This window comes from Mustela erminea, chromosome 6, assembly GCF_009829155.1.
Source record: "Mustela erminea isolate mMusErm1 chromosome 6, mMusErm1.Pri, whole genome shotgun sequence".
Classification (NCBI taxonomy): domain Eukaryota; kingdom Metazoa; phylum Chordata; class Mammalia; order Carnivora; family Mustelidae; genus Mustela; species Mustela erminea.
In genome coordinates, this window is record NC_045619.1 from 85228148 (window position 1) to 85255479 (window position 27332).

At 54.9% G+C, this 27332-nt stretch overlaps 1 protein-coding gene across 7 annotated transcripts in view; it reads right to left on the minus strand.

The window, feature by feature from the left end:
- Window positions 1–5: 5 nt before the first annotated feature.
- The window catches only part of FMNL3 (formin like 3), a 54065-nt gene continuing 26738 nt past the window's right edge, over window positions 6–27332 (minus strand). The window contains exons 1-27 of one of the 7 annotated variants that reach the window (XM_032348114.1): window positions 23790–23902; window positions 21717–21800; window positions 19638–19718; window positions 19278–19354; window positions 16033–16116; window positions 13166–13318; window positions 11784–11892; window positions 11544–11620; window positions 11091–11184; window positions 9924–9998; window positions 9226–9336; window positions 8765–8914; window positions 8294–8395; window positions 6795–7074; window positions 6274–6342; window positions 6065–6189; window positions 5662–5864; window positions 4666–4900; window positions 4470–4538; window positions 4288–4368; window positions 4066–4195; window positions 3341–3501; window positions 2735–2836; window positions 2311–2403; window positions 1917–2040; window positions 1669–1785; window positions 858–947 (exon numbers count right to left, since the gene is read on the minus strand). In XM_032348114.1, the coding sequence (XP_032204005.1) occupies window positions 1694–1785; window positions 1917–2040; window positions 2311–2403; window positions 2735–2836; window positions 3341–3501; window positions 4066–4195; window positions 4288–4368; window positions 4470–4538; window positions 4666–4900; window positions 5662–5864; window positions 6065–6189; window positions 6274–6342; window positions 6795–7074; window positions 8294–8395; window positions 8765–8914; window positions 9226–9336; window positions 9924–9998; window positions 11091–11184; window positions 11544–11620; window positions 11784–11892; window positions 13166–13318; window positions 16033–16116; window positions 19278–19354; window positions 19638–19718; window positions 21717–21794 (2955 nt within the window). In that variant the 5' untranslated portion in view covers window positions 21795–21800; window positions 23790–23902 and the 3' untranslated portion in view covers window positions 858–947; window positions 1669–1693. Of the gene's footprint in view, window positions 948–1668; window positions 1786–1916; window positions 2041–2310; window positions 2404–2734; window positions 2837–3340; window positions 3502–4065; window positions 4196–4287; window positions 4369–4469; window positions 4539–4665; window positions 4901–5661; window positions 5865–6064; window positions 6190–6273; window positions 6343–6794; window positions 7075–8293; window positions 8396–8764; window positions 8915–9225; window positions 9337–9923; window positions 9999–11090; window positions 11185–11543; window positions 11621–11783; window positions 11893–13165; window positions 13319–16032; window positions 16117–19277; window positions 19355–19637; window positions 19719–21716; window positions 21801–23789; window positions 23903–27332 lie in introns of those variants that run through there. The other 6 variants (XM_032348113.1, XM_032348111.1, XM_032348112.1 and 3 more) reach the window with 6 other exon arrangements.

The following is a 27332-nucleotide window of genomic DNA, read 5'->3' on the forward strand; positions in this document are numbered from 1 at the left end:
AGGCCTGGTGCTTCAAGCCTTTGTTGGGAGAAGGAAGGTCTGGGATTTATGTACATGAGAGAAGGGAGGTGGTACATGTACAGAAAGAATTGGGTCCCTGTATTCCCCTGCGGGGGCTGGGACAAACTTGCAAAAGACTGAGAAAACAGTTAAGACCGCTGTGCCCCAGTCCCCTGCCAAAATATCCTAGTTGTGGAAAGGGGGCGAGGGTGCTGACTGTGCGCCCTTTCTCTAGCAGTCCCGGGAGAACCTCTACCCTCTGCCCACGCAACAAGGACAGAGCCAGCCTAGAGTGGAAGGGGCTAAGGGCAGTAAGCATGGTATCTCTCCTTTACCCTTATTACCAGGGCCCAGCTGGGTGGGGACCAGGCTTAGGTGGGCCCTGCTCCTGGTAAAAGATGATCTGAGACTTGTAGAGTCCTGGACCCCCCCGAGTCTGGATACTTACAGACCACAGCTGACCAAGAGCCTGCGAAAAGGAAGGGGGGAAAAAAAAGAAGGGGTATCTGCTTTCCTTCTTGTTCCTCTGACCTAGTGACAAAGGGGGCTGTGGGCCCCTATACAGGCTAAAGCTAGAAATGCCTTTTCCCAGCTCTGAGCTGACCTTTGGTGACCTTTCAGTTGGGAAATGAAGCTGAAGACCGTGGGGCTGAAGTGCAGTCCTAGAGGCACCAGGGAAGTGCCAGGCCCCAGGAGACCCAGGGCCCCCAGTGGTGTCAGGCACGTGCAGCTTTGAGAGCTGGGGTGGATGCTAGGCAGAGAGCAGCACAGCCCTGCACTGCACTGCACCCTCGGCTAGTTCCAGGGCCCCAGGTCCACAGGTTGAAGAGCTGAAGTGCTTCTGCCTTCAGGGTGTTCTTAGTGGGGGCCTGGAGCCCGGGGGGGCCCGCTGGGCGGTGCGGCACTCCTGGCTTGGTGGCGAACGACAATGGGCTGGTGGTGAAGGCCTGTGGGGAAGACAGAGGCCTGTAAACAGGCAAGGAAGCTGGGCCAGGCCCACCCTCTGTCAGAACATACCCTTGAGGAGCAGCCCCATAGGCAGGGCCAAAGAAGAGCCAGTCATGAGGCCGAGGAAGGAGAAGCCTTAAGAGAGGCCAGAGAGAATGGTCAGGGAGCCTGCCGGGACTCTGCATCTTCGGAGGACCAGGTTGTGACTAGAGGCCGCTGGGCAGCGGCAGAGACAAAGTAGACTTGGTGATAGCCAGATGCTGAGGAGAGCCCCCAGGTAGACTGAGTGTCAGGAAACCGGTTAAGGGACATCAGTTGCTGTTGGCAGGGCAACAGCTACTGCCACGGTTCTTTATGGCGGGGGCGGGAGGGGGTGGTACAAGTCACAAAAGATACCCAGGCCTGGGAATGGAGGGGGCCTCGGCCTCAGCATGGAGAGGTGGTGTCCAGGTCCTGCCCACTATGGAAGCTCCCTACCCCTCGGGGCTTAGTAGAAGCCAGGACAGCATTAGTGGGAGACACCACTTCCCCAAAGGCACATGCAAGGGGACAAGCCATGCTTCTCGGAGCACTGGGCATGCAAATGGAGAAGTATGTGCCCCCATCACCGTGAGGCTGCCAGAGGATGGTTCCAAGTCATGCAGGGGAGGAGGTGCCTGCGGGCCCAGGAGGAACCCGGGGAGGTGGGCATGCAGAGAGGGCAGCTGTGGTGCCCGGTACCTGTCAAGAGCCCCAGCCATGGGGGTTAACAGTTTGACTCATCATGGTGGGCTGCATCGCAGAAGAAGCGTGAGCCCCGCTTGGCAGTACGGGCCGTGAAAGGGACACTCTTCAACACTGTGGCCCAGGAAAGAGACACAGCGGTCAGGCCTCGTGGGGATGGGGTGGGAGGAGGGCCCAAAGGGGTGAGGTTGGAGTTGGGGAGCCAGGCCCAGTGGCCAAGCCCGAGGGAGGGACGAGGGCCCCACCTGTAATGATGTCCTCAATGGTACCATCCTTCCCCTCGTAAACAGGCCGATGCTCCTTGGCCTGGCGCCGCCTCAGCTCTGCAATTAGCTCCTGCTGTTGCCACTTGTTCCGCTGAGATGGGGTCTAGGGCCGAGCATTGAAGGGGAGGGGAGTTATCCCTAGCTACCATGGCTGGTTCCTGCCCCAAGATGCAGTCTGAGGATGCCCTTGGTTGTACACAGCAGCCCATCCCCGATCACTGCCTGGGAATCCCTTCCCAAAGCCCCCCATCGCTTTGGACTCCAGTCTCGGGCCCTTTGGGTGGTCTCTGGGCTCCAGTTTTCCATCTCTCTAGTTCTCCCTCCACCCCCTCCTAATCCTCTCCTCCAGGCCCCAGCTCTTGGTCCCACCCACCTTGGCATCCAGTTTCTTGGCTTCCTGAGCCAGCTGCTTCTCCCGCATTACCTCCTCCTGCTTCTTTCTAGCTTCATTCTCTTGTTCTGCTTCCTAAGAACCGTGGGGGGTGGGGTGGTGAGGCTCACACAGGCTGTGAGGGGCGGGGCTGCCACAGAGGGTGGAGAATGGGTGGCAGTGGGACCAGCAACCCCAGGTGGCCACCCTCTGGAGGGGCACTTCCTGCCCCAAACAATGACAGGAAGCCTGGGCCCCCACCCTGCCCACCAGTTCACAGCTGAGAGGCCTGTGGCCAGCTTCCATTGCTCCCTCCCAAGACTCCAAGGAGGAGACAGAAAAGGCCCAGACTTGGAGCCCAGCCCTCCCTCCCCCTACCAGTTTTCTTTCAGCTAGATTCCTTTGTAAAAGCCTCTATTCCGCTCACCTTGTAAGAACGAATGAATCGGACGAACACTGGGAAGAATACAGAAGGGGGTGTGGTTTTGGGACTCTCACCGAAGTAGCGCACAACCGCATTATAGGCCTCCTGGGGAAGGGGTGAACAGAAGGGGGTCGGTCTGGCAGAGCAGGACAAGCCTGGCTCTCCAGCAGGGACAGGAGGCCCACAGAATACAGTGCTTGGGGCCAAAAGAGGAAAGCCAGCAGCCGCCAGCCCCTGTGGGAGGAGAAAGAACCTGGGGCTCCCCAAGGTCCATTGAGTATGTCCTCAGACGTGGCTGCTGGCCACGCTCAAATCCCCTCTCCCCCACATGCAGTCGGTCAACCACGTGAGAAATGTTCTTCGGTCCAGGGGCACCTGGGTGGCACAGACCGTCAAATTCAGAGCGTGATCTCAGGGGCTACTTAAGACTCCCCTTCTCCCTCTGCCCCTCCTCCCTGCATGCACTTGCCCCCTCTGTCTCAAATAAATAAATCTTTAAAAAATAATAATAATAAAGTTATTCTTTGGTCCAAGAAGCAGAACAAAGCCCATCTGGAGGGGCACAGGGCGTTGGCCCTGGCTGTTCGCCTGCCTCCACCCTTCGCCCACCTCGGCCGTCTTGGCGTCACGCTGGAGCTTGTCCAGTTTGCCTTCATTAGTGCTAAGGAAGTTCCGAAGGACGCTGTTGTCATGGATGCCGCATTCCCGCCGAATCAGCTCCATGCCCCGGCCCAGCTCCTTCACGTCTAGCAGCACGTTCTCCAGGGACACTGTGGTCACCAGAGCCTGGGCTGAGGCCTGCTTGGCGGCAGCCTCAGGTTCTCATGCCCCTGCTTCCTGAGCCACCTGGTGGCCACCAAGAACCACAGACCCAGCTAATGGGGCTTGCACAGAGGTAAGGGGAATGGGGGCTGTGAGCTCATGACCCCAAGAGCAAGATAGCACAAGAAGGCAAGCCAGAGAGGCTGCTGGTCTCCAAAACGGAGTTGCCTCAGGCCTGGGGCAGAAATATCAGCTGCCTTAAGTCTGTGGGGACCTTATGGTTTTTCTAAGCCCTTCACACATCACAGAGAAACAGAGTGTCCAGGGCCAGCTCCGGGGAGTTGGGAGCAGAGAGCTGCTTCTGTCCCTCTGCCTGGGCCCCACGGGGGCCTGCAGGAAGACTCCCTCTGAGGTGGCCCCTAACCATGGCCCCAGCGGAAAGCTTTGAAGGGGTCAGAAAGGAGACAACGAAACCCAGAACCGAAGGGACCCAAGTGTTCCCTCTCCTGAGCTTCCTGGGATTGTCCTGGGCTAGACACGTGGGCAGGCTGGACAGGCCATGCTCCCCTCACCTGCCGCGGCCTTCTCCACGAAGTGTAGCTCATGCCAGAAGTTGGCCAGGTCTGGATACTTCTCCTTCACCGTCAAGGCAATGAAATGCAGCAATGTCATCTTCCTGTCAGTGGACTTGGTGTCCAGCAGCTGGGAGAGGGCGGTGAGGGGTGGTGAGAGAGAGGGCCGAATGCCACAGCTCCTCAGGCTTCCTGGCCCCAGAGTTGCCCCCGCCGTCTTACCAGATCCAGGCTCTGGAGCTTGAAGCCGTACACAGCACCTCGCTTGCTGCTATTCATATAGTTCCCCAGGGCAAGTATGATCTGTCCAAGAGATGCAGGGGAGGAGGTCAGGCCAGGCCCTGCAGGCTCCTCCCTCCACCCAAGCCGACAGGCACGTGCAGGTGTTCGAAACCCCTCCCCACCTCCAACATCTGCTTCAGCTTCTGGGAGGACTTGACAGAGGCAGAGGCGGCAATGATGGCGTTGAGTTGCTGGAAGGCAAGATGAAGAGTCGCATCAGCCCAGGTCCCAATGGGGCAATGTCAGCCTGACAGGGTGGGCGGGGGAGGGGGATCACAAATGGGGTTGGGGCCTTGGGGACCTGGACGGAGGCTGTACCGGTGTGAGCATCTGCAGGTTGTCCTGGAAGTTGCCCAGGAAGGCCATGCCGGCCATCCGCTGTGTCAGCCGCTCCACCTTGCTGAAGAGCAGCATGAAGCGGTCCTCGGCCGCCAGCTCGTCCAGCGGCTGCCGCTCCCGCTCATACTGCCGCAGCAGCTTCACCTCGGCCTCCGTGGGCAGGAAGCGCATCAGGCACTCCACAAAGTCCACGGGCAGCGTCTGGAGGTCAAACCTGTGTCGGAAGAAGGAGCCACCTCAGGTCTTGTGTCTGCCTGGTATCCAACACCCCTTTATTCTCTGGGCCCTGGAAGGCCTAAGCATGGGTTCTGTGAGCAGGACACAGCCAGAGGTTGAGCGCCCATTGCTGCACTATCAGAGCATGACTAACTATCCTAGGGGAACATTCCATGGCCTATTTAAACACCCTTCAGTGTCTCCCCTCCACCCCTAGGGAGAAATCTTTACACCTGAGCGTGGCTTACAAGGCTCAGCCTGCAAGACTTCTGCCCACCTGGGTCTAACCTGTCTCTCCTACTCTCCTCCTACACTGAAGTCATAGTCAATTTCCAGTCCCTAGGGCATCATGTTCTCCCTCCAGGCACTGAAATGGACTTCATCTACTTCCTCAGGTCAGGTCACAGGTGAGATTTCACCTCCTCCAGGAAGCCTTCCCTGATCACCAGGCTCAGCTACCTGGCCTGCTCTGTTCCCCCAAAGCTGCCTATACCTCCACCACCTGGGTAGTTATCACCCAGTGTTACTGGACTGTTCCCCAGAGACTGGCAGCAACTTGAGTAAAGGTCTGGGCTGAATCTCCAGCACCTCTCTATGTGCCTGGCACACAGCACAGATGCACTGAGTTCTGGCCAAACCAGGGGATGACTGAGGGGTGTGAGATGTTGATGCCCTGGAATCCAGGGAAGGCCAGGATCCTGGGTAGAGAACTGGGTTGCCAGCTGACTGGGACCAGGATGAGGTCAGCGGGAGCCTCACGTGTGGATGGCCCTGCAGATCTCCTCTGCCGAGCGGCCAGCCTTGCGGAGGGTGATGGCCAGGTTCTTGGCACGATTGGCTTCCAATAGGGTCACCTTGCTGGCGGCCTTTTGCGCTGTCTTGTTCTTAGAGCAGATTAGGTCAAGAGCGGGGCCCTGGGCTTTTGTCTTGAACAGTTCTTCAAATTTGTCCAGGTCTAGGTCCTGGCAGGGGGTAACGAGAAGGGAAAATGCAGTGGGCTATCTGACTAGAAGACCCCCTGGACAGTGCACCCAATGTCTGCTCAGCTCTGGTGCGCAGATGCCGGAGTCTGATGGCATTTCTAAGGCCAGGAGATCTGGCTAAAAGCATGATCTGGTCCCCAACGCACAACCCCACTGCTAAGGGCTCCAGGACTTGCTACCTCCAAGATCTTCTCATCGTCAAGTTCACTGAAGACAGTGCCGCTGATCTGGTTGGGTTTCAATGCTGTCCAATTGAAGACAGGCAACCGGAACTTGGTCTTGATGGGTTTCTTGATGCGAATGGCTGATTTGGAAGGATGATCAGTGAGGGCTGAGGACACTCTTCCTCCGTCCCTCTAGCCCTGCCCAGAGTTCGCGGGGCACTCACCTGACAGGCCTACTGTCAACACCACAGAGGGAGCAGCGCCAGGGAGAGGTGGGGCTGGGGGACACTTATCTGGGGGAAAAGAAATGCCACCATGACCCAGGGCCCAAAAGACTCTTCAGAGATCCCCTCCCTCATGCCACCTCACCTGTCTGCAAAGTCTCCAGGGGAAAGAGAATGTGTGAATCCCTGCCCCTGTGGCTCCCAGGGGTCCTAACTCTGGTAGGGCAGATCTCGCTGGCCTCTGGCCCACTATTTCCTGCTCTGGTCTGAGCCCTCTCCGTGGCCATCCTCAGAAGAATCAGGAACGGCTCCTTTACGATCCTTACAATAGACCACGTCTACTTTCATATACCCCTTCCCCAGTAACCTGAGACTCTTGCCCTCCCTCGGCGCTTTCCCACCCAACTTCACATCCTTCCACCCATGTCCCTGGCTTCGCCCTAAGGGAGGCACCGCCACCTGGGGTTTCAGTGTGGCCCTGAGATGGGGCTGCCCCTTGGGGCTCCCACAGTCTTCCTCACCTGGTAACGGGGGCGGTGGTGGGGGCAGGGGAGGAGCTGGCGGTGGAGGCAGCGGCAGGGCCTCCTCGGGCGGTGGGGCTGGAGCCAGGAGGTCCAAGTCAGAGGGCAGCAGGCCCTCACCCAGCTCTGCAGGGCCTATCCGGGCCAGAGCCTCGCTGCCCACTGACTCCAGGCCCCGTGCCCCAGGCTCCAAGTGACATCGGCGCTGGAAGGCCTCCTCCTTCTCTTTAATGAGCCGCCGCAGCGTGTGTACCTGGTGGCTCGTGTTCTCGTAAGTCTCCTAGTGGGAGACAGTGGGGAAAGGGTAAGTGGAAGGCACAGCCGGAGTTGCTCCTGAGAGTGGCCCTTCCAGGTTTCTCCACTGGGGTCTCTGGGAGGGTACCCAGAGGCAGAGAGCAGCAGGAACCCAGGTGGGGGCCAGGGAGCCTGGACTGCACAGAATGAGAGGTGAGCTACAGAGCCGCTGGCCCAGAGGGTACCCTCCAGGGTGCTTCCTCTCGGACCCAGCCTTAGACTCACTGGTTCCTCAAGGCGAGGGCCAGAAGCTGCTACTGGGCACACCTCCCGGGCCTGACTCCAGCCGGCCACACCATCCTCAGCCCTCTGGGCCTCCACTGTTCCCACTGCATTTCACCTTGTGTAATCACTCCTGGGCAGCCCCCTGTGGACAATACCCTGCCCTAGCCATCTCTGTATCCTCCATACTCCCTAGAACAGCACTCTGGACTCTCAGTAGGGTCCTGACGGATATATATCAAGCCCCTGGCCTCCCAACTCAGGACACCTGGTGGATAGCCTCGGAGCTACTCAGCCTGCCCATTACACAGGGGAGGGAAAAGCAGTGAGAGGGGCTGGTAGAAGGAGGCCTGGATACCAGAGGTGCCTGCGGGTACCCCCTTGCTCCCACCCTCCTCTGTGAGCATCCGGCCCACTCTGGACTCAGGTTCCTTCGCCAACTAAAAAATGGGGTGAAGTCATCAGCCCACCCTCCTCTGAGTGCCTCAAGTATGAACCAAGATCTGGATTTTCAAAGACTTGACACGACTCAAGACAAAAAAGCCAAATAAAAAACTGATTTTCAGATGCGTTTCTTATAATAGGATGGAGCTGACTGTATGAAAGAACAAAGAGGAGGTGTCTGGGTGGCTCAGTGGGTTAAACCCTCTGCCTTTGGCTCAGGTCATGATCCCAGGGTCCTGGGATTGAGCCCCGCATCGGGTTCTCTGCTCAGCTGGGAGCCTGCTTCCCCCACTCTCTCTACCTACTTGTGATCTGTCAAATAAATAAAATCTTCAAAAAGAAAAGAAAAGAAAAGAAAAAGAAAAGAGATAAAAAATAAATTGATAAGAGAAATATTGAAAATAAAGGAAGAAGGAAAGGAAGAAAAGGAGAGAGAAAGAAAGGAAGAACGGAAAAAAGAAAAGAAAAGCCAAGCCAAGCCAGGTCCCCATGCCTGCATGCAGTTTATCAACAGGGCCTTCCCCCAGATTACTTGGTACCTTGACGCTCTCTAGTTCCTTCTCCCGCTGCAGCAGCTGCTTCTCTAGCTCTGCCACACGCATCATGTTCTCATTCTCCAGGTCCAGAAGCTTCTCTGTGAGCTGCAGGATGGGAAGAACAGGTCTGGCGCTGGCCCTAAAGCCTGGGTGCTTTGCATATCTGGAGCCTCCGTCAGGACCTGGGCCCAATCCCCGCATGCGGGGCTCCTGAGGCCGAGGGGCCCGGTGGCTTCCCTGCATCACTCCCATGGGCCCAGGGTCTGAGACTCTGTGAAACAGACCACATCTGACTCTCTCAAGCCTGAGGCCACCTCACGCCCAGTCCTAGAGGTCAGTGTGTGTCCTAACCTATGAATTATCCCCGGCCTCGGCCAGAGTGTGTCAGGTTCTGAGGCTCAGTATGGAACTGAGACAGCCTCGTCCTCTTCCCACCCTCAGTGGTAGTTCTGGCAGCAAAAGAGGACTACTTACATGGGACACATGTTCCTCCAGCTCCTCCACCTTCTCCAGGGCCACGTTCTTGGTCTCCGCATCCTCCAGCAAGCCTCCCACGTCAAACACATTGTCCAGGTATGCCTGGATCTGCACCTGCAGCTTCTCGCTCTCTGTGTGCCTTGACTTCTGGGAAGAGCAGACACGGTAGTAGTTGGAGGAGTCTTCCGACAGAGACGTGGCCCTCATCACCCTCCATGACCACTTCCTAGACAGGAAGACCCAGGGAGTTCCTTCTGCAGCCATGCAGATTCTCACCCCGTGGAGCTGCCAAGTTAGACAGCGCCCCCTGCAGGAGGGCCCCAGGCCCCCGGGCGACAGAAAGACGGGCATCCAAGAGCGTCCATGACTAGGGTCTCATAGAAGAACACTTGGTGATAGGACTAAGCCGATCCTTTGCCCCCAAGTTCGTCCCAGGCAGAGGCTTGAGTCCAGCTCACCTGCAAGAACTCCTCCAGCCCCAGCTTGGTGAACTCATACTGCAGGTGCACCCGAAAGTTCATGTCCTCTACTGAGTGCACCACGATGTTGATAAACTGCATGCAGGCCACCTGGGGAGAAGCCGGAGGGTCAGAGGCAGGGCGGCGGGCCAGAAGAGACTGCAGAGCCCGGGCGTTTGAACCACTATCCTCACGGGGGTACTCAAAAGAGTGAATTAAAAAAGTCTTTCTGGGAACAATAAGAGTATTTTAGCTTAAAAAATATCAAACTTAAGATTCAGTGTACGGAAAGAAGTAAATTACGTGAGAAATAGGCAGAAATGAAGATACAACTGATTTCCTTTAAAGTTCAACAGGTATTTCTGGAGACAACACTACGTAACTAAAGACTGGAGGCTGAAGGGAAGAGAGGCTAGAGGAAAAGTTTGGGCGAAGCAAAGCAGCTTGAAAGGAGCCAAATCAGGTGCAGTAAGGCCACATAAAGGGGGAAAGGAGAGGAACCCAAGACACAAAAATGTTACTGTCCTGAAGTTCCTAAAAGGTCTCTGGGGTAGGTAAGTAGACAAGGAGCACTTACGAGTGGAGAGAATCATTCTAGTTTCTAGACAGAATACCAAGATAAGCTGTTGGCTTGGACCTGTTCTCAGGGAGCATGGGAGCCTGCTGGGCATGCGCCTGACCCAGGCCCAGCTCCTCACCATGAAGTCGATGTTGCTGTCCTCATTCCGGAAATACTCCATCAGTTTCTCAAAGCGGTGTAGCTCCTTGCATACCTGCCAAGTAAATTTCTCAGTGAGAAGCTCTAGCCCGTGCAGAACCTAAGCCCTTGAGCCCTGCTCCCAGGAACATCACAGCAAAGGGACTTGTTCAGACTAAGCTTAACCACGACTCTTTCTAGGCAAGGAAACATTTGCAACACATAGAAAAAAGCCTGTAAGCATAACAAGCTGTCCAAGTAGAAGAAAACCTGGGACCTGCCACTGCCTTGGGTCACTGGTCTCCCATCAACTTGCCAAGGGTACCCAGTAAAGCCTGGGCCATTAGTCTGGCCTTTAGGAGCCTCTGGGGGGTAGGCCAAGAAGAAACACAGTTGCTCAGTTATTGAAGGAAGGAGGAAGGAAGGAGGGAGGTGGGAAGACATAGCTGAGGTCCTAGTGGGGACACAGGAGAGGGTCCAGGGTGCAGGAAAGCTCCTGTGCTGAGAGGGGTCCAGAGACTCTGCTGAGCCTCTGGCTTCAAGGAGGAAGAGCCATTTCCTGGCTTGAACAATGGATGCTAGGGAAGAGGTCCAAAGAGGAGGAAGGGGTGGGACCAGCTGCTGCGACTGGACATCGAGGAATCCTATGTTCAAGCAGATGAGGGTTTCAGAGTCAGGCCCAGAAGCTGGGGAAATTCCAAGTAGGAGCTTCCTCTCCCCTCACCAGTAACAGCCAACAACTCAAGACAATCCTTGCTTGCCTTCTCCCCACACTGCAAACATGCCTGCCTTGGGTTCTACCAGTGGGTTCTCTGCCTCAGAGCCACTTGGGGGGCCCTGTTAAAGCACAGGTCCTCAGCCCCGCAGGAGTAAGTTTAACAAGCTCCTCAGATAGGCAGATGCATGGCTAGGTTAGCGCCACTGGACTGCAGCCCTCAAGTGAGGGCCTCTTCAGGGGGCCATTCAGGAGCTGTCTTACCATAAGATCTGTAAGGCAGAAGTTCCAGTTTTGGTGCGGGGAAAAAAAAAAAAAAAGTAGACAGGGCAGGCTTCTTAGTTAAGCACAGGCTGTGAAAATCATCACTGGGCTGTGTGAGATCAGAGCAAGGGGTGCTTCCCTGGCTAGCTCCCCACCTCCTCAAAACACGCACAAATGTAGGAGACTGACCTCTTTGAAATTGTCAAAGGCAGCAAGAATGATTTCATGACCTCCCCGCACCAAACACACAGCTGCCAAGAGCTCCAAGACAAGGGCTTTGGTCCTAAGGGGTGAAGAAAAAGGATTAAGCTCCTCGCTCCCCACCCTGGCTGCCACACAGTTTGCCTCCATGAGGAGGTGAGCCCTTTCAGAGCAGAGACAGCCTCAGGAGTCAGGGGAGTGGGTTTCAAAAAGAAAGCCCGGGAAGGAAGGCTTGTCCCTCACTGAGCTGTGCAGACCAGAGGAAAGCCAGGGACATTCCCCGTCCTCTGGAGGGGAGGTGAGGGAGCAGAACCAAGGCTCTGACATAAGCCACAGGCCCTCGGAGGCCAGGCAGGTGTGACTGCATGTCAGGGCCAAGTGGAGCCCCGATCTCTAGAGCCCTGTGCACAGTCAGGAGGAGAGGGGAAGGAAGGAACTCACCTTGGATTCTTGTTGTTGAGGCTGAGTGCGATCTCATTGACAGCATGAGGGTGGGACATGACCAGGTTGAAGCCATACTGTAATAAGGGGAAAGGACAGAAGGAAGGAAGACCTTGATGGTGGGGAAGGCAGCTCCCTGCTGGACCTCCTGGACTGTTGGCCTGGTGCCCTCCCTGCTCTTTGAGTTCAGCAGATGAGGCAGGACCGGTAGAGCTTCCGCGGCTAGTGCTGCCCACTTACCTGATAGTTCATGATGGCTCTGAGGCAAAGGATGCAGACGTGGACATCATCTTTCTGGCTCACCAGGCGGGAGTTCTTCAGGGCCCTGCGCCCAGGGAGAGTGCTGTACCTGGGGAAGAGGGAGCTGCTGGTGAAGGGTCTAGGAGTGCTTGCCATCACCCTGACAGCCAACAGCTGGCTGTGCCTCTGCAGCTCCCAGAAAGGGGAACAGGGGGCCTTGAACTGACAGCCTTGAGAGCGATGGGGGAGGGGCAGTCAGGGTGCTCAGTTGTTTTCATCGCTCTGCCATTGACCTTTGGGAATAAATATCCAGGATCCCAGCTTATAATCAGTGCCCAAACCGTCCTGAGCCCAGGAGCCCTGCGAAATACAATGGCAGGTGTGCAGGCCTTCCTGGGCCTCAAGATGGATCCAGGGAGATGTTCCTCTGAGCCTTCCCTCCTCTTCCTTCCAGTCGCTGCATCTTCCATGAATTCCCTGGGGCAGGAGCATCTTGGCTCCCATCCCACTTCTATGTCCCAGAAAGGCAGACCAGACCCCCCCCCCAAGACAATAGGAGGGCCAGGGGCTACCTCTCGATTGGCCCCCAGAGATGTTTCATGAAAGAAAGAGGACGCACAAATGATGTGGGCTCAGGCATGACGAGAATGATGAGAATGACGCGCAGTGTCAGAGGGACAAAACCCAAAGGAAACCCAGAGAAAAGCATGGCCACAAGAGGGACACAGACCACAGAAAGGGGCACAGGGCCCAGAGGACAGCCTCCCTGGGTAGGAGGGGCTCTGAAAAGTCATCTGGTCTGTCCACCTGCCTCCAGGCAGGACAGCTCCTAAAGTACCAAAATAAATAAAAATTAAATTAAGTTAAATTAAAAATTATATATATATATGAACACAAGGCAGGCTTGGAGAGAAAAGGAAGAAATGAAGGGAAGGTGAGCGGCGGGCAGGCTGGGTGGGAGCTGGTCTCGGAGCAGCTGATGGCGCAGAACGCAGAGCCAGAAGGCAACAGACATGAGGAGCTGGATCACTGGTGACGACCAGGGAGCTGCAGGAGGGCTGGTCCCATCCAGGAGGCCAGCAGAAATGGAAGAATGAAAAAGAGGAATGGGGGGAGCCTCTCGAGGTGGGGTGTGGAGAGGGGAGAGCTGGAACCCCAGATGGGGCAGGCAGAGCCAAGGGTGATATACTTACCCAGGACAGATTGCTGGGCAGAGTCAAGGAGACAGAGAAGACAGACCAGAGACAGACTGGCAGGCAGAGGGCAAGAGAGCTGAGCCTGGAAGCAAGAGTGGAGGGAGGAGCAATGAGCACTCACCCCTGGCCCCCAAGATCGGGACGGGGGTGCTAGGCAGCAGGCGGGCAGAGCGAGAGCACACATACCGGAGCACAGACTGGCGCGCAGAGCGAGCGAGGCTGTTGGTGAAGGGGGCTGACAGGGCGCTGGGTGGCTGCAGGTCCTCGATGGACCTGCTCCAGGACCGGAGCTTGTCAAACGCACCATCGTCACCACTCTCCAGACCCTCAAAGTCAAACCTGGAGCAGGAGAGGACACACAAGCGCACACACAGGAGAACTTCAGTGCTAAGCCCCCTGGCCTGCCCACCCCCACCCTGTAGACCTCGAGGGCAGTAAGAAGCAAGGATGGCAAGAACAGAAAGCGGAATTGGGCAGCAGAGACCCAACCCTGGTCGGGAGAGCCACTAACACAGGACAAGGGCAGCGGAGGCACAGGGAGCAACCTGGAGAGGGACCTGCAGGGTTGGGAGTGCTGACAGGGGTGAGCTGTGACTCCCCGCTGACCAGGCAACTCCAGGAGTGATCTCTTGGTGGGCCCCAAGGGAATCTTTCTGCACTCCCAGCCTTAGAGACCACGTCTCAAAGAAGCCATGGCTCCCTGTGGAGATTCCGCTCTGTGGAAGTGTGGTAGAGAACTGGCCAATGCTGGTCTTGCTGGTTGGCTAATGGCAGCAGCCAAAGGGGTCTCTCAGTACCCTGAAGGGGCCTGGCTGGTTCTGGATTGGGCTCACAAGGGCAGGTCTGAATGAAAGGAAATGGGGGTCCCAGCCAACCTAGAGTGGGAGAGGCCACTAGGTTCAAGAGTCCCATGGTCCCATCCCAGCACTGGGGTTTAATGGCTGGGTTTTCTGTGGTTCTACTTGAGACCGCTAGGTTTTCTGGAATAGAGGCTCCTTGGGCTCCAGCTTCCCTGCGGGAAGAAATCACAGGTCGAGGGTGTGGCCTGGGGTCCTTCTTTCCTACAGGAGTTGAAATGGTTTCTCTGTCACTTTGTACTTCTGTGACTGCCACCAGCCATTTGGGAGTACGGCCAGAACTAGGAGGATGGCTTGAGATCACCGGGGCCTAGTCCATTACGAATCCCCACATCAGGTATACCCACTCTGGGAAACCAGTCCCACTTTTCTTTCCTGTCCTCTTCCCCCAAGTAGATCATTAAGGACTGAACAAGCAGGGGCCCTCCTACAGGCTCCTCCTCCGGGGAACCTTCTGCTCAGACATTCATAACCCCAAGGTCAAAGGCACAGAGGCCAAGGCTTTCTGAAATAGGAAATGATATCTGCAGATGACTGAATGTTCCAAAGGAGCCAGGGCAGCCTACAGAGCCCCGAGGATGAGAAGTTTAATGGAGTTCTCAAGTAAACACCAGAGGAGGCTCCCTGACAGGGAACCTTGCCAGTGGCTTCCCTCAGTCAGTAAGAAAACTCCCTAGCACTGGTACAGACAGTTTACAAACCAATGTCTTCACCCAGACTCTGCTTGGCTTCACCCTTTTCCTTCCAACCCTTCCCAAGACACACTTTCTCTCCCCTTCACACCCTCTCTCTACCCTGGATCTTTCTTTCGAAAACAGAGTCAAGAGCGCAGCTGTGGACACTGGAAGACTGAGGATCCAGCGTATTTTGGTTTCAAGCAGCTGGGATTTGTTTGCTTTTTGAACGAGAAAGATAGGCTTATTTGGAAAAATGATCTACATCTTTTTACTATAAAAGCTCTGAATTTTTTTAAAAAATCACTTCAGCAAATGTTTTTCATTTCTTTCTATAAAAAGAGTCGTTTTTAAAAGGAGAGGAGGATCACGAGGCCTGAATTCTGCTGGGATGGGAACGGGGAGTAGGCCACTCTTGGTTTTAAGGAGGGATGACCTGGGAAGAGTGACAGGCCAAACCAAGGAGACGCGTTACTTCAAACCCCTAAAGAGCTAAGACTGAAGATCTGGGGACAAAAGAGAAGGGCCCAGGGTAAGGGCAGTAATAGCAAAAGCGAAAGCCAAGGTGAGGACTGAGTCCCAGAACTGAGGAGTTCCCCAGGACGTGGGACTTTTGGTGCCAAGGCTGGGAAAGGTCATGGGCAAACTGGGATGATCAGTCAGCCAAGGGCTGATTGAAGTCTTGGCTCTAAGTCTGAAGTATTCCCCAGTCATCCCGTGAAAGATGAGTATAAAATCTCTTTCTCTATATTCAGGTAATTACAGTAGGTTACACCACCTTGAATAACAATAATTAATAAAGCAGCTAGGGCAGAACAGACTTCCCAACACTACTAGTTGCTTTATACACATTATCATCTCAACCTTACAACAACCCTGGAACACGGATCCCCTTTTCTATAAGAGGATGCAAATGTGCTTGAGGTCACTCTGAGAGTCAAGGATATAACTGAGACCCACGACCAGCTTTGTGGCTGTCCTAGTCAAAAGTGCTCTTTTTCACTACCTCATGCCACCTTCTCACCCCCCCCATCCCCCCAACTGATTGAAAAAGGCTCCGAATACTTTATTTTCCGTCTGGGTCAAAGGTCATGCCCGCTGCTCCCCGGGCTCTGCTTCAGCAATGACCTGGAGTAACCCTCTCACATCTGGAGACCCAAAGGAGATTCAACTCTCCAAAGGCAAATGAATGACTCCCACCGGGTGTCTCTCCCAGAAGCCAGGACATTTCCTTGGACTGCTCTCAGCCTGGAGTCTGGATCCTTTGGGTTCTAATCCTGAGTTCCCTTTCCATATCTCCCTCCTTCTGCTTCCCAAAATGTACCTTCTGCTCCAGCCACCTGGCCTGCTTCACAGATCCCAGACATCTCCTTGGCTGCCTGCCCACTCCCACACCACTGCCTGGGCTCTTCCCTCCTGGCCTGGGACTCCCATACTGCAGTCTCACCCTTCCTCAGCAAATCAGAATGGGACTGTGTCCTCCCTTGCCGGTCCCCAACCCCGGCCCCAGGGAGGTACTCACATGACCGAACATTGGGCAAAGGACAGGTAATCCACCAGCACATCCAGGCCTTTGTTTTCATCATTCAGAAACTCCCGAACCCACCTGCGGATAGAGGACACATAATGGAGGGGTTTGCTAAAGGGGGTCGAGGGTGAGAAGAGTGAGGGGCCTCTGACCCAACACCCACTCCTGAATCCTCTGGAACTTAGCACCAAGCTGGGAAAACTCTGAAGTTCCAAACCCATGCAGACCCATCCATGGTGACATTATGGGCCTAGACCTTTGCTAGGCCAGGGAGCCAGGGATGGGGAAAGGTACAAGGCCTTCCAATACCATGTCAGGCACCAAGCTTTCAGGCACGCTCTCCTAAACAGCCAGGGCCCTGGCTCAGTCTCGGTGAGTTTCAGCTCAGTTTCGGTGTCCTTGGTGTCTAACACAACACTGAGAGTGCTGTCCCCGCTTGGTGTTTATTGGCGGAATTGTGGGGAGGTGGGGAGGTTGATCAAGAGCATTTACCACAGGCCCTTGTGCACAGCTGTGCCTGACGAGGGCTAGCACATCTCCAACTGGACTGAAGTCTTGGTCGAAAAACAGGCAGGAAGGGCCAAAGAGAGCTCTGGAACAGAGACATGTTGGGCCAAAGGGCCCTTCTACCAAGTTCAAGGAAAGATAGTTTGGGCCACAGTGAGCTAAGAGGGATATGCGGCAATTCTGTGTTTGGTGAGGGTGAGTTTGACAGAATAAGAAAAGGATGGGAGAAGAGTCAGGGGCTGGAGTAACTCCAGAATGACTATGACCACTCAGATCCAGACTGAGGACTCAGGCCCCTTCAGCCAGAGAGGCAGGAAGGCAGACAACAAAGACCCTAAAGACAATGGCCCCGGGCATTTCCACCCTTCGGCCTTCAGGCCTCTTGGCCTGAGATATGCCTGGAAGGAAATTCAAGAGCCAATCCCAGGAGGGCTATTACAGAACAGGTTCATTCCACAGCACAGACAAACACTAAACTCTTAGGATAAAACCCTGACTCTCCTCAGTGCTCCGTTCCCTTGGCTGTCTGGGGGTCTGTCTTCAGAGGCAGCTGCACCCAACAGCCCAACAGGGCTGCCTCTCCCCCGAGGCTGGGACACCAGCGCCATGTTTGCCGGCCACACCCTGGGACACAGTGAGAGCTTGGGCCAGGAGCACCAGGCTCAGCTGAGGCTGACTGACACCGGAGCTGCCTGAAGTTAGCTTCCTCTCTGGGGGCCGACAGGCCTCCCGTTTCCTGTCTGTCTGCTCTCCAGCTCCCCACCCCCTTCTCATTTCCTGTCTGAGTCTACACTGCTATTTTCGGGATCTTGACACTTTGAGGAGAGGTTAAAGGGCACTTCAGCAAGGCAGAGAAACCAATACAAACCCGAGAGAGGAGGAGCTGGTGAGGCTCTGGAATCCCACTTCCCAGCCCATCCAGCTCCAGGGCCGGAGTTCCCATTGGGCTGGCCCTATACACCAGGCTCCGGCAGGTCGTGGGGCGGATCAGGCTGGGACAGAAGCAGGAGCCTCCTCTCCCCCACTTGCCCTGGGCTCCTACCACCCGGGGGCACCCACACCCTGGCCCGACAGCCTGACAAACTCTTCTTGCCTAGGAATCTGGGAAGGAGCCTGACCCTCCCACATAACTGCCCGGAGAAGCCACAGTTCAGACGACAGGAGCTCCTAAAATGCCAGACGCCAAACTGTTCCCTGGGAACCGAGGGCCAGGTCCAGACCTCTAACTCGTGTGCCAGCTGCCAAGAGGCCCCAGGCCTGGGAACCACGCTGCTCTCGCCCCAGCTCCTGGCTGGTGGCCAGAGAGGCAGGCCCCAGGTAGAAAGGGTGAGCAGAGGGGAGTGTCGCACACGGCTCTGGGGTCCTCTCCTGTGAAGAATGGGCTCCATCCTCTTGTGACCAAGACTTACTAAGAAAGAACAGAAGGCCTGAGAGGGAGGGGAGGGGAGTAGTAGGCCCTGCAGGGTGGTGTGGAGGGCGGTAGGTGGGATTTGGAGTCACTCTCTGTCTCACTGCCCCATCGCCTCCCCTCTCACACACAGGCTAGCTGAGGAGGCCCTGCCACTCTTTCTGTGAGGACTCACCACATACAGCAGGAGGCTGAGTTTCACGTTTGCTAGCATGTCAGCTTTCACTCTGGTTCATGGATGGGGTGTGGAAGCCAATTCTGGCCACCAGGCACAGCTGCTGAGGCCAGGAACTATCCCTTTCCTGTTCTGTCCTGTGCCATTTCCCCCATGACTGCTGCCTCGGCAGCTGGCTGCAAACAGGTAGCCTCTCTGAGAGCCCAGGCAGGCCCAGCCCAGTGTGGACAAGTGGGCAGGAGGGGAAAGGCAGATGACGTTATTTGGCTCTTTCTACCCCTGCTCTCAGGAAGCCCAGGACCCTGGGGACGGCACCTGCCCAACCACCCTCTCCTCCACCCCAGGCTCTACTTCTCACTCCTGTGAGCTCTCAGTATCTGTGCCAGGCCCCCCGGTCAGGATTGTGGCCCCGCCTGCCGTCCTCCATCAGGTTTCCCTTGATATCCTCTGTGTACACTCTCTCTGTCTCTATCTTGCTCTCACTTTCACTACATATACTCTGACTGGTTACAGTTTTAGAAAACCGAGACCACTTGCCATCTGTCACTGTACCTTACGCATTAGCCTCTGGCTTGTTCAGTAAGTTCGGGTTCCCCACTCAGAGACTAGCAAACAAGACCCACGCCGTTCCTAGGGACCTGTTAATAGGCTGGCGATACCACGGTCTGTAGATGCAGGAAATGTTCAATTCCTGGCCCCCACTGCCTTTGATCTACTTTCTCGGTGCCCTAGGAAGCTGCTTCTGCTCCTGAACTGAGATGGTCTTGCAATCAAGAAAATAGTTTTCTGGGCACCACGCAGTCTGGGAACGAGGTCTCAGCTACCCAATGTAATGTGCTCCCCCATCCCCAGCACTCTCTGGGCCTCCCTTGGCCCACCCCCAGGCCACAGGCAGACTGAGTCTCAGCTGCGACAGGAATGTCGTCTACTTAAAGCCACAGGCTGAAGACCCCAGGAGAGGCCCCAAGCTTGCCAACAGCATCTAGTCAGCAGCTGGCAGAGTCAAAAGGGAGAAAAGCCAGAAAAAGAGCACTCTGAAGCTCTGGGGAACCCAAAGTCGTTCAAGGGGCGACCGTGCCTCATGGCCAGGAGATCAACAAGCCACCCATCCTCAGAGACGCCGGATCGTGATGGCCGATTCTGACTCACCCAATGTGGTTGGTGCGAAGTGAGATCTCCAGCTCCCTCAGTACTTTGGTTGACTCTTGCACTCTCCTCCTGAACTTCTGTAAACATGGAATTTCCTGTCACTATTGGAGCGCACCCCCCATCCAAGTTTACAGCACAAACAAAAGGGGTAGAAAAGGAAAGGGAGGGGACGCGAGAGGGCAGGTACAAGCCTTCCCTCTGTGAGGAGCCAGCCACTCTAGGCCCATGGCCTCAGAACCCAGAAACCCAACTCCCATTGCCCAGAAGCGGATGTCCCACCCCCAGTCACAGGGTCTGCCCCCCAAACCCCACAGGACTATAAGGGGCAGCAAGGTGCGGCCTCCCTGCCTCACGCTTCACCTTCCGGGTTACGCTGGGGTCCAAGAAGCTCTGGAGTTTCTGGATGTAAGTGTGGGGAGGATTCTTCACCTGGAACCGTTCCTGTGAGGGAAACATGCGTGTGTGCACAGACACCCACAGTTTGAGGAGAGTGTCAAGGAAGTCAAACCCTGATGACGTTCAGTGTGAGGGGACCCAGACCCCTCAAGTTGTCAGCTGGCCCCTAACATCATCCAGCCAGAGGCTCTCTTCCTTGACTTATTTTCAGGCGCTTCTCATCTACTGCCATCTTCCCCTTCTCTGATTAGTGATCTCTGAGCCTAAAATATTTTTCTATGTTGAAAATTATTTTAAGAGCCTGCTGCTTGCTAAGATGTGGAGATTAAAGAGCTGCTAACACCAAAATAATGGAACAATTGAGAAATGATGTCCACTGCCTAACTAACTGATGGCCCGGGACTAGGAGGGCCATGGAGAGAGGAGCGAGGCTTCATAGAATGCAAGCTCTTCAGCCCTAAACCCAGACTTGGGGTTGCACTGGCTTTGTAGCACTAACACGTTCAGGGCTGGAACACACGTTCTGTTCCTTGCCCAGACCTCAGGCCCTGGGCCCCAACCATCGAGGCAACCTCAAATGCTAAACCTGCTTTTGGCAAGGTCATCCCTCGATCCCCTTCCACGAAGAGCACAGGATCATGGGACTCTGCCTTCCCCATTTTGGTCCAACCCCCGCATCAGACCCCAGAGAAAACTCAGAGAAAACTCTTCAGCGTTCTGGTCCTATTAGGGCCTTCACCACTGAGATATCTGCAGAGTTGAGGGGTCGAGGGAGCGACACGGGGCTCAGGGAGAATGATCTCATGTTAGCAAACAGAACCTAAACACAAAATGAAAGCAAAAAGTAAGGTGTGAATAAGAGTCAAAATTAGGCGACCTGGAAAAGACTGGGAGATCATCAATTAAAGAAACTCAGTGCCAACAGGCGACTGTTGTCCAATCCCAAGCAAGGGTCATCAAGCTTGCCAGCTCTGCTTAATGCAGAACACGAGGAAACGGGCCTTCCCTGAAGAGGTGGGGAACAGGACAAGGAGGTCTCAAGCATAATTCCACCTCAGGTCAAGCAGCCTGATTTGGGGGGCAGCGGAACATAACAGCTAGCACAGATGGGGTTGGCTGCTTTGCCCTGGTGCCAGTGTCAGGCATGGAACTGAGCCGCAAGTTCTTCATCCATAAAACGTAACAGCACTTTCTTCAGGGGGGTTTTGTGAGGATTAAATGAGATATTTTAGTATATATAAGTCCTTGGTCCCCCGTAAGTACTTAATAAATGTTAGCTACTCAGGTTCTGTTCGGGGCTTGAAAAGAAATCGTCAATCTGTGAGCATGCCAGGCGAAGTTTCCATGCCTCCCGAGAGGTAAGGAAGTAAAAGCGGACTCTCCTAGCTATGCAGACAGGCCTGTCCAAGTTCAGAAACTCATGACTTGTGAAATTCAAATGCGTGCAGGGTAAAGAGCCAGGCCATGGGTCCTGGGTCTCAGTTCCGAGCTAAGTAATAATCTCTGTAATCTCTTCCAACTTGAAACACTGTTCATGTAGGGAGAGCTTCCAATCCTCATATTTTGAGATTTGGGAACAGAAGATAACAGAGGACTCGGTCTGCTCATTCTCAGATGCCTGTCAATAATGAGAAAAACCTGAGGTGCCAGGGCTGGGGCAGAGCAAGAGAGAGAGAAGATCCTTTGGTCTACCCTGCCAGGCAGGGCTCTCACCCTGGAAAAAGGCAGAAACAGGCTCTATTGGGAAAGACACCCAACTCCTCTGCAGACAGCCAGCAGGACCTACACAAACTTCCTTCAGGCTGCTGCCCATCAGGAGGAAACCAGGACAGCTCTTTGCAGGATTCAGAGGGGAACTTGGCCTGCCAGCCCTGTGTCTGTAAAAAGAACCCTCTTGGTACAAGAAGTGAGCACAGACTGAGGCCAAGCCCAGGCAAGGGTTTCTCAAGGGACCCCAGGGCTGCGGTCAGTGCCTTTGGCCCTGCTGCCTTGTCCAGTCCAAGAAACAGCCCCTACTCCTGGGCCTCGCCCCAAACCCCGTACCTGGTCACAGATCAGATCCCACTTCTTCTCATTGTCATACTGCCGCAGGAGCCGGGCCTTGTCGGGAGGCAGGTTCATGGAGCTCTGAGGAGAGAACCTGAGTCAACAGGGTTGAAAACTCCCTGCACCCAGAGGAGAGAAAGGGAGAGCATGCAGGCCTTTCCCCTCCTGGGCCCTGGGCTTCACCCTAACACTCTGTGGCTGATAAGGAGGGCTCGGAGAGGCGCGACGGTCTTGCCTCCCCCCCTCATACTTAGTTCAGTTTGGTTGAGTTTGGTTTTCCAATTTAGTGAGTTAAGATTAACTTTATTTTGAATGAAAACAAACATTAAAACCGAAGAGGCTAGAAGATAGGAGAAATCCCTCCAAGTAGGAAATGCAGTGTTTCACAAAGCTTTTGTTTCTTTTCTATTTTAAGTATATACATATACATAGGCACACACACCAGTCATGCCATAAAATGTGTTTCTTAACTTGGGACAGGGCAAAAAAGTTTGAAAGCTACTTGTCTAGAACAGCAACTTTCAATCTGCTTCTCCCCCACAGCCAGAGGGATGCCTGGCCTTCCTGTATCATACACGACCGTGGGTGGACGTCGAGCCAGCCACAGCCTATGTGGATGCCACGAGTCTACCCCTTTGCCCCATATCAGGATGCAAGTGCCTGAGAAGGATACTGACATAAAGATAACAGCTCATATTTTTAAGGAAATAATTTACAAAATTTCAGTTCTTTAATTTTTTAGTAACAAGTTACTTATGACACACTTCCCAATTAATGAAGACACAGGAAAGTGTCCCAATCCCTTCCTGAAAGACACTCTAACCTGGAATACAGAAGGCAGACCAAGAGTTATCTTATTTTGCTCACTACTGTTTGCTGAATGAATAAAGGAATAAAAGCGGGCATGAGTGAGGGAAGCCCAAGGCACCCATGGGCTAGTGCTATGCAGGCCAGCAGCCCTACCTTCCCCTCCACACCCAGCCAAGCTTCTCTTCTAGCCACTGGGGCTACAGGTCACAGCCTTTGCCTCTAAAGGCAGATCGCTGCACCTGCCCCTAGTGCCCATACTCCTGAATCAAATATGATCTCCTACCTGAAGTATGATAGCTGTCTGATAACCCATGTGACTTCCCACAAATCCAGCCTCTCCTCCGAGCCCGCCGCAGACCACCTGGAAGGCCTTCCCCTCCTCTCTCTCTCTCTCTCCCCCAACTACTCACTGCTCCAAGTTCAGCTCTAACTCCCCGGGCACCCAAGCATGGCCAATGTTTACATCTGCCCACTCCTTGACATTCTCATCCCTGGGGACATGAATTGTGTGCACCCAGGATTCCGAGGAGACACACAAGCCCTGTGTTATTCCAGAAGTGGAAACGTGCTAGGAGTGGGCCTTGCATTTTCTAAGAATCTGAGAGACAAACCTTAAATATCATTTATTTCTGTTAGACATATTATGCATTTGTCTACACACACTCTATTAACTAACTAGACACTCATCTAGCCCCCCAAGGACGGTGTCTATTCATATGGTCTCCAACCCCTGATGATGTCTAATACTCTGATAGGCGTCTAGTGGGGAGGAAGTAGACGGTATATATAAGGTTAAGGCATCCTGGTTCTGAGTAATGGGCCCAGCTCTGGGCCAGAAACCCGGTCACTAAAGCTCAAAAAAGGAGAATAGTTGGGATTTTTGCTCAGTTTTTAGGTATAAGCCAAAATGGGGCAAGGGAGAGAAGACAAGAAGGGGAAGAGGATCCCGCATCACACCCCTCTTCAGTTTCTGCTGCCCTGTGAGTCTACCTGCACTCCTGCAGGAAAGAGGGGCTAATCACTCCTGATGCAGTAGGGACGGCTGGTTGGGCAAATACAATCCCAAATGTTCTGTTCTCTCTGAAACTACTTGGCTAAGGGCCATTCGCAGCCCGTCTGTGTGGAGAAGAGGACAGGGTCAGGAAGCCACAACAAAACAGGGACCCCAAAGTCAAAGGTGAGACCAGACCAAGGTCTCCCTCCCAACCGTAGCCAGGCTGCTGCTGGCTAAGCCCAAGTGAGAGCAGAGAAGACACAGACCTCGGGCCTGAATCTGGCTCTGTGCACATCTCAAGCCCTTCGTTGTCTTCTGCCTATTTCTCCCCAAGTCTGTGCCATGGAAATAGAAACAGTTGTCCCCCCTGGAAGAAAGAGACTGGTGGAGAAGGGGGAAGCCTGCCGCTGCTGCGGCAGACATCACATCCGGTCTACACCAACTTCCTCAGCCACCGGCTGTCAGCTGCTGCAGCCTCACACTACCCCACAAGGCGAACTGGGGAGAAAATGTCTGGTGCCCCAGGGGCTTTGAAGATGGAACAAAGTCACCCCCTTTGGGAGCCCTAGCCCAAGAGCATGGAAAAGTGGAAAAGGCATACCAGGGTTCAACCTTTAGATGCCCAGGAGAGATGCCCACCCCTCCAGGAGTATGGACAGGGGTGGCAGAAGTATGAATCAGCTCTGACCACAGGCCCAAAAGCTCCAGGCTCGAGCTTTCGGTGGCACTTTCTGGGCAGTGATGCTGGCTTCTCTGTTTTTTGGGGGCCCAAGTGTGACGGGAAGGAAGTGGGGAGGGGAATTCCCCCCTGCCACCAGCACTACTAGCACACAGAGTCAGTACCCACCCGCCACGGACTTCTCTCGGTGACAGACAAGAGCCCTGGGGCTTCAGCAGCTACCCAATAACAGGCATGAGCCCAGCAGGGCTCTGACATCCTGAGTTCCGGGGACAGCCAGTGTCACGGGGACAAACGTGACACATTCCTGTCTCCATCAAAGGTGCGTTTCCTTGACACTTTTGTTGAGTGGTTCCATAGAGATGGTGAGCTCTTGTAAGGGAGGAGCCAGGCTCAGTCCTTGCTAATTGCTCACTGAGACCCTTGCTGACCAGAAGGGGGCGGCGCGACTGTCTTGAAGCAGAGGCACTGAAAACGGGAGTCAGAGGGCCCAAGATCAACTGTGCGCTCTTCATAAAATGGAGATAATCTCACTATTTCACAGGGGTTTATGAGGATTAAATGATAAATATTTTATATCTGGATGTGTCTGGAACACCGTGGGTGTTCCACTGTCTTCTTCCCCTTCCTCCTGAAAATCTCGGGTAATGTTCTTGTTTCCCTGCTTCTGGGTTGTCTCAGTCTCTGCCTCTGTCCCTCCTTCAGCGCTGCTTCTCAACCACTCAGGACACAGCCACCCATTGCCCCTACCCCCAACCCCCACACCTCTCACCAACCCTAAGACTAGGAGGTAGTTAAATACCAACATCCTCGAGAAAAGAGACCCCGGAGAGATGGGGGGTGAAAGGGAAGATGAACTTACACTGAAAGCAACTCTGAGACTGATTCCTACATCAGAACAACCAGCCAGAAATCTAATAATAAAAACCTATAACGGGAAGAAGCAGAAAGGGGAGGATCTGACGCTTCTCCAGCAGGGCTGTTAGGTTTACTGCCAGTTTGAGGTCAGGCACAGAGCCTTGCTCAGTGCCTAAACCCCTCCTGGGTTCTGTGGGAACAAGGCTTCCTTACTCCCCACCCAAGCCCTGTCAGACCCCGTGAAGTCAAGGAGGAGGAAGGTGGCTCTGGTCACAGAGGTTCCCTTCCCTTTCCTGCTCTGTACCCGTAGCCCGTTAGCCCCTCCTCGTTTCCTTCCCATGGCAGGGGAAGGGAAATGCCGGTGGGGTTGGAGTTTCCTTAGAAGGTGTGGGTCCCTGCTCTGGAACTCACCCCTGACTGTCAGCCTCCTCCGGCTGGGCCTGGGGAAAACCCAACCAACAGAAGTAGGAACCACCAAAAACTCCCAACTGTTTCTGTTGGTCCCAGTCAATCACGATGAGTCTTAGGAACAGAAATGGCACGGCTCTGCTGAGAGGCAGGAAGAGGGATGTGTGCAATTTTCCCGTGAAGGGGATTCTGGAGGCTTTAGGGAAGGCAGGCGGGGACTGTTTATTCTGAGCAAATCCAGAATGTGAGTTGGTTTTCTTCATATTTTCCCCCTCAAAACCATCTTCCCACCAGGTCCCTTATGGCTAACATGTCTCCCACCTGTGGTAGGCCCAGTCCCCATACTCAGCCTGTGGGGTTGGTGAGCCTGGAAAGCTGAATCTAGAACTTCCCCAGAGACTAAATGAGATGCCGTCCTGGGCACCACCTGCTGCTGAGCCCCTGGCCACAGCTGCCAACAAGTCCTCTTGGGCCCCTACAGATCAGCCCATGGTACAGATGAGCAGAAGCAGAATGTGGTGAGGAGGCACAAGGTTGGGGAGCCCAGGAGATGGCTGTAGGTGGAGCTGGAGCCCTGTGTCTGTGCCCTGCGTTCCCTCACAAACCAACAGTCCTGCCCAAGCCAACAGCAAAGCAAGCAACACCAGGCACAAAGGCCCGTCCCCAGTTGCCAAAAGGACAGAGTACTAGGAGTGGCCCAGCCCGCCCTGCCCTCCACGTATCTTTACTGGTGGGCAGGAGGCACAGCTGTGGCCAGCTGGGCACTGCTCCCAAAGGGCAAGAGCTCAAGGAGGTGGGAGGTACCAGCTCCTGCTGTCTTGGCCCCCTCGGCGGCCACAGCCAGCCCCGCTGCAGTAGCAGCTCCCAGACAATGAGAGTTATTTTCAGCCAGCGCTTTAACACAAGCCAGCTGGCCAGGGTGCAGGGCGGGAGTCCTCCGCCCAGCCCGCCCAGACAGCAGCCGCTGGCCCCGCCCACTGCCTACGCCCAGGCCGCCTCGGCGTCACTGTTTATCTCCTTTCCGCGCAGCAACTCCTGGCGCGCCCCCCCGTACCCCCCACCCGGGTCAAACTGTAATCCTGTGTAAAAGAAACCAAAAAAATCAGAGAGTTTGATCACAGATCCAATAGCTGATATTCATTATGTCCGGATCCGGGAAGCAGAGCAGGCCCTCCAAACACGCCCCCTCTTTTCCCCAGTCCCGTGACTGGCAGGAGTCAGGCAGGGGAGGAAGCGGAGCGAGAGGGGGCCAGGTCTCCCTGCAAGCCAGAAAATGAGGCTCAGGACAGCTATCCTGACCTCCCTCCCTCCCTCCGGTCCGTCTTTCCAGACCTTAGTTAGGTTCGGAGATGATCGCTTGAGACAGCCTGGAATGAACCGGAGCCAACTGTGAAAGGTTCCGGGAGAAGAACCATATCCTGTGGCAGAAAGGCAACCTAAACCGGGTTTAGGACACTTGGCTGGAGGGAGAGGCAGCCCTCCCCACCCAGATGGAGTGGGGGCGAACACTTCCCTGGGACCCTGCACATCAGACAGTTCAAGGATGGGAAGGGATGGGCTCCAGGCCTCCAGCCCTGGTGCTGCCGCACCCCACAGCCTCAGCAGCAGGGCTCCCTCTGTTCCTCATCTCCTTCTGGCTGCAAGCCCCTGCACAGGACCCAACTCTAGCCACACACAGCTTCCTCGAGGCCTGAGCTGCCCTGTTACACTTATGGGAAAGGTGCTGGGGTATCGCATGACAGAAGACATCACAAGAGGGTGCTCCTTGACTTGAGTGTCCACAGTGGTTATGCCTAGCCTCCTGTTTTTGTTGACTTGGAGCTGTCACTCGGGACAAGTTGCCAGGGGAAAGCCAGCTTGCATA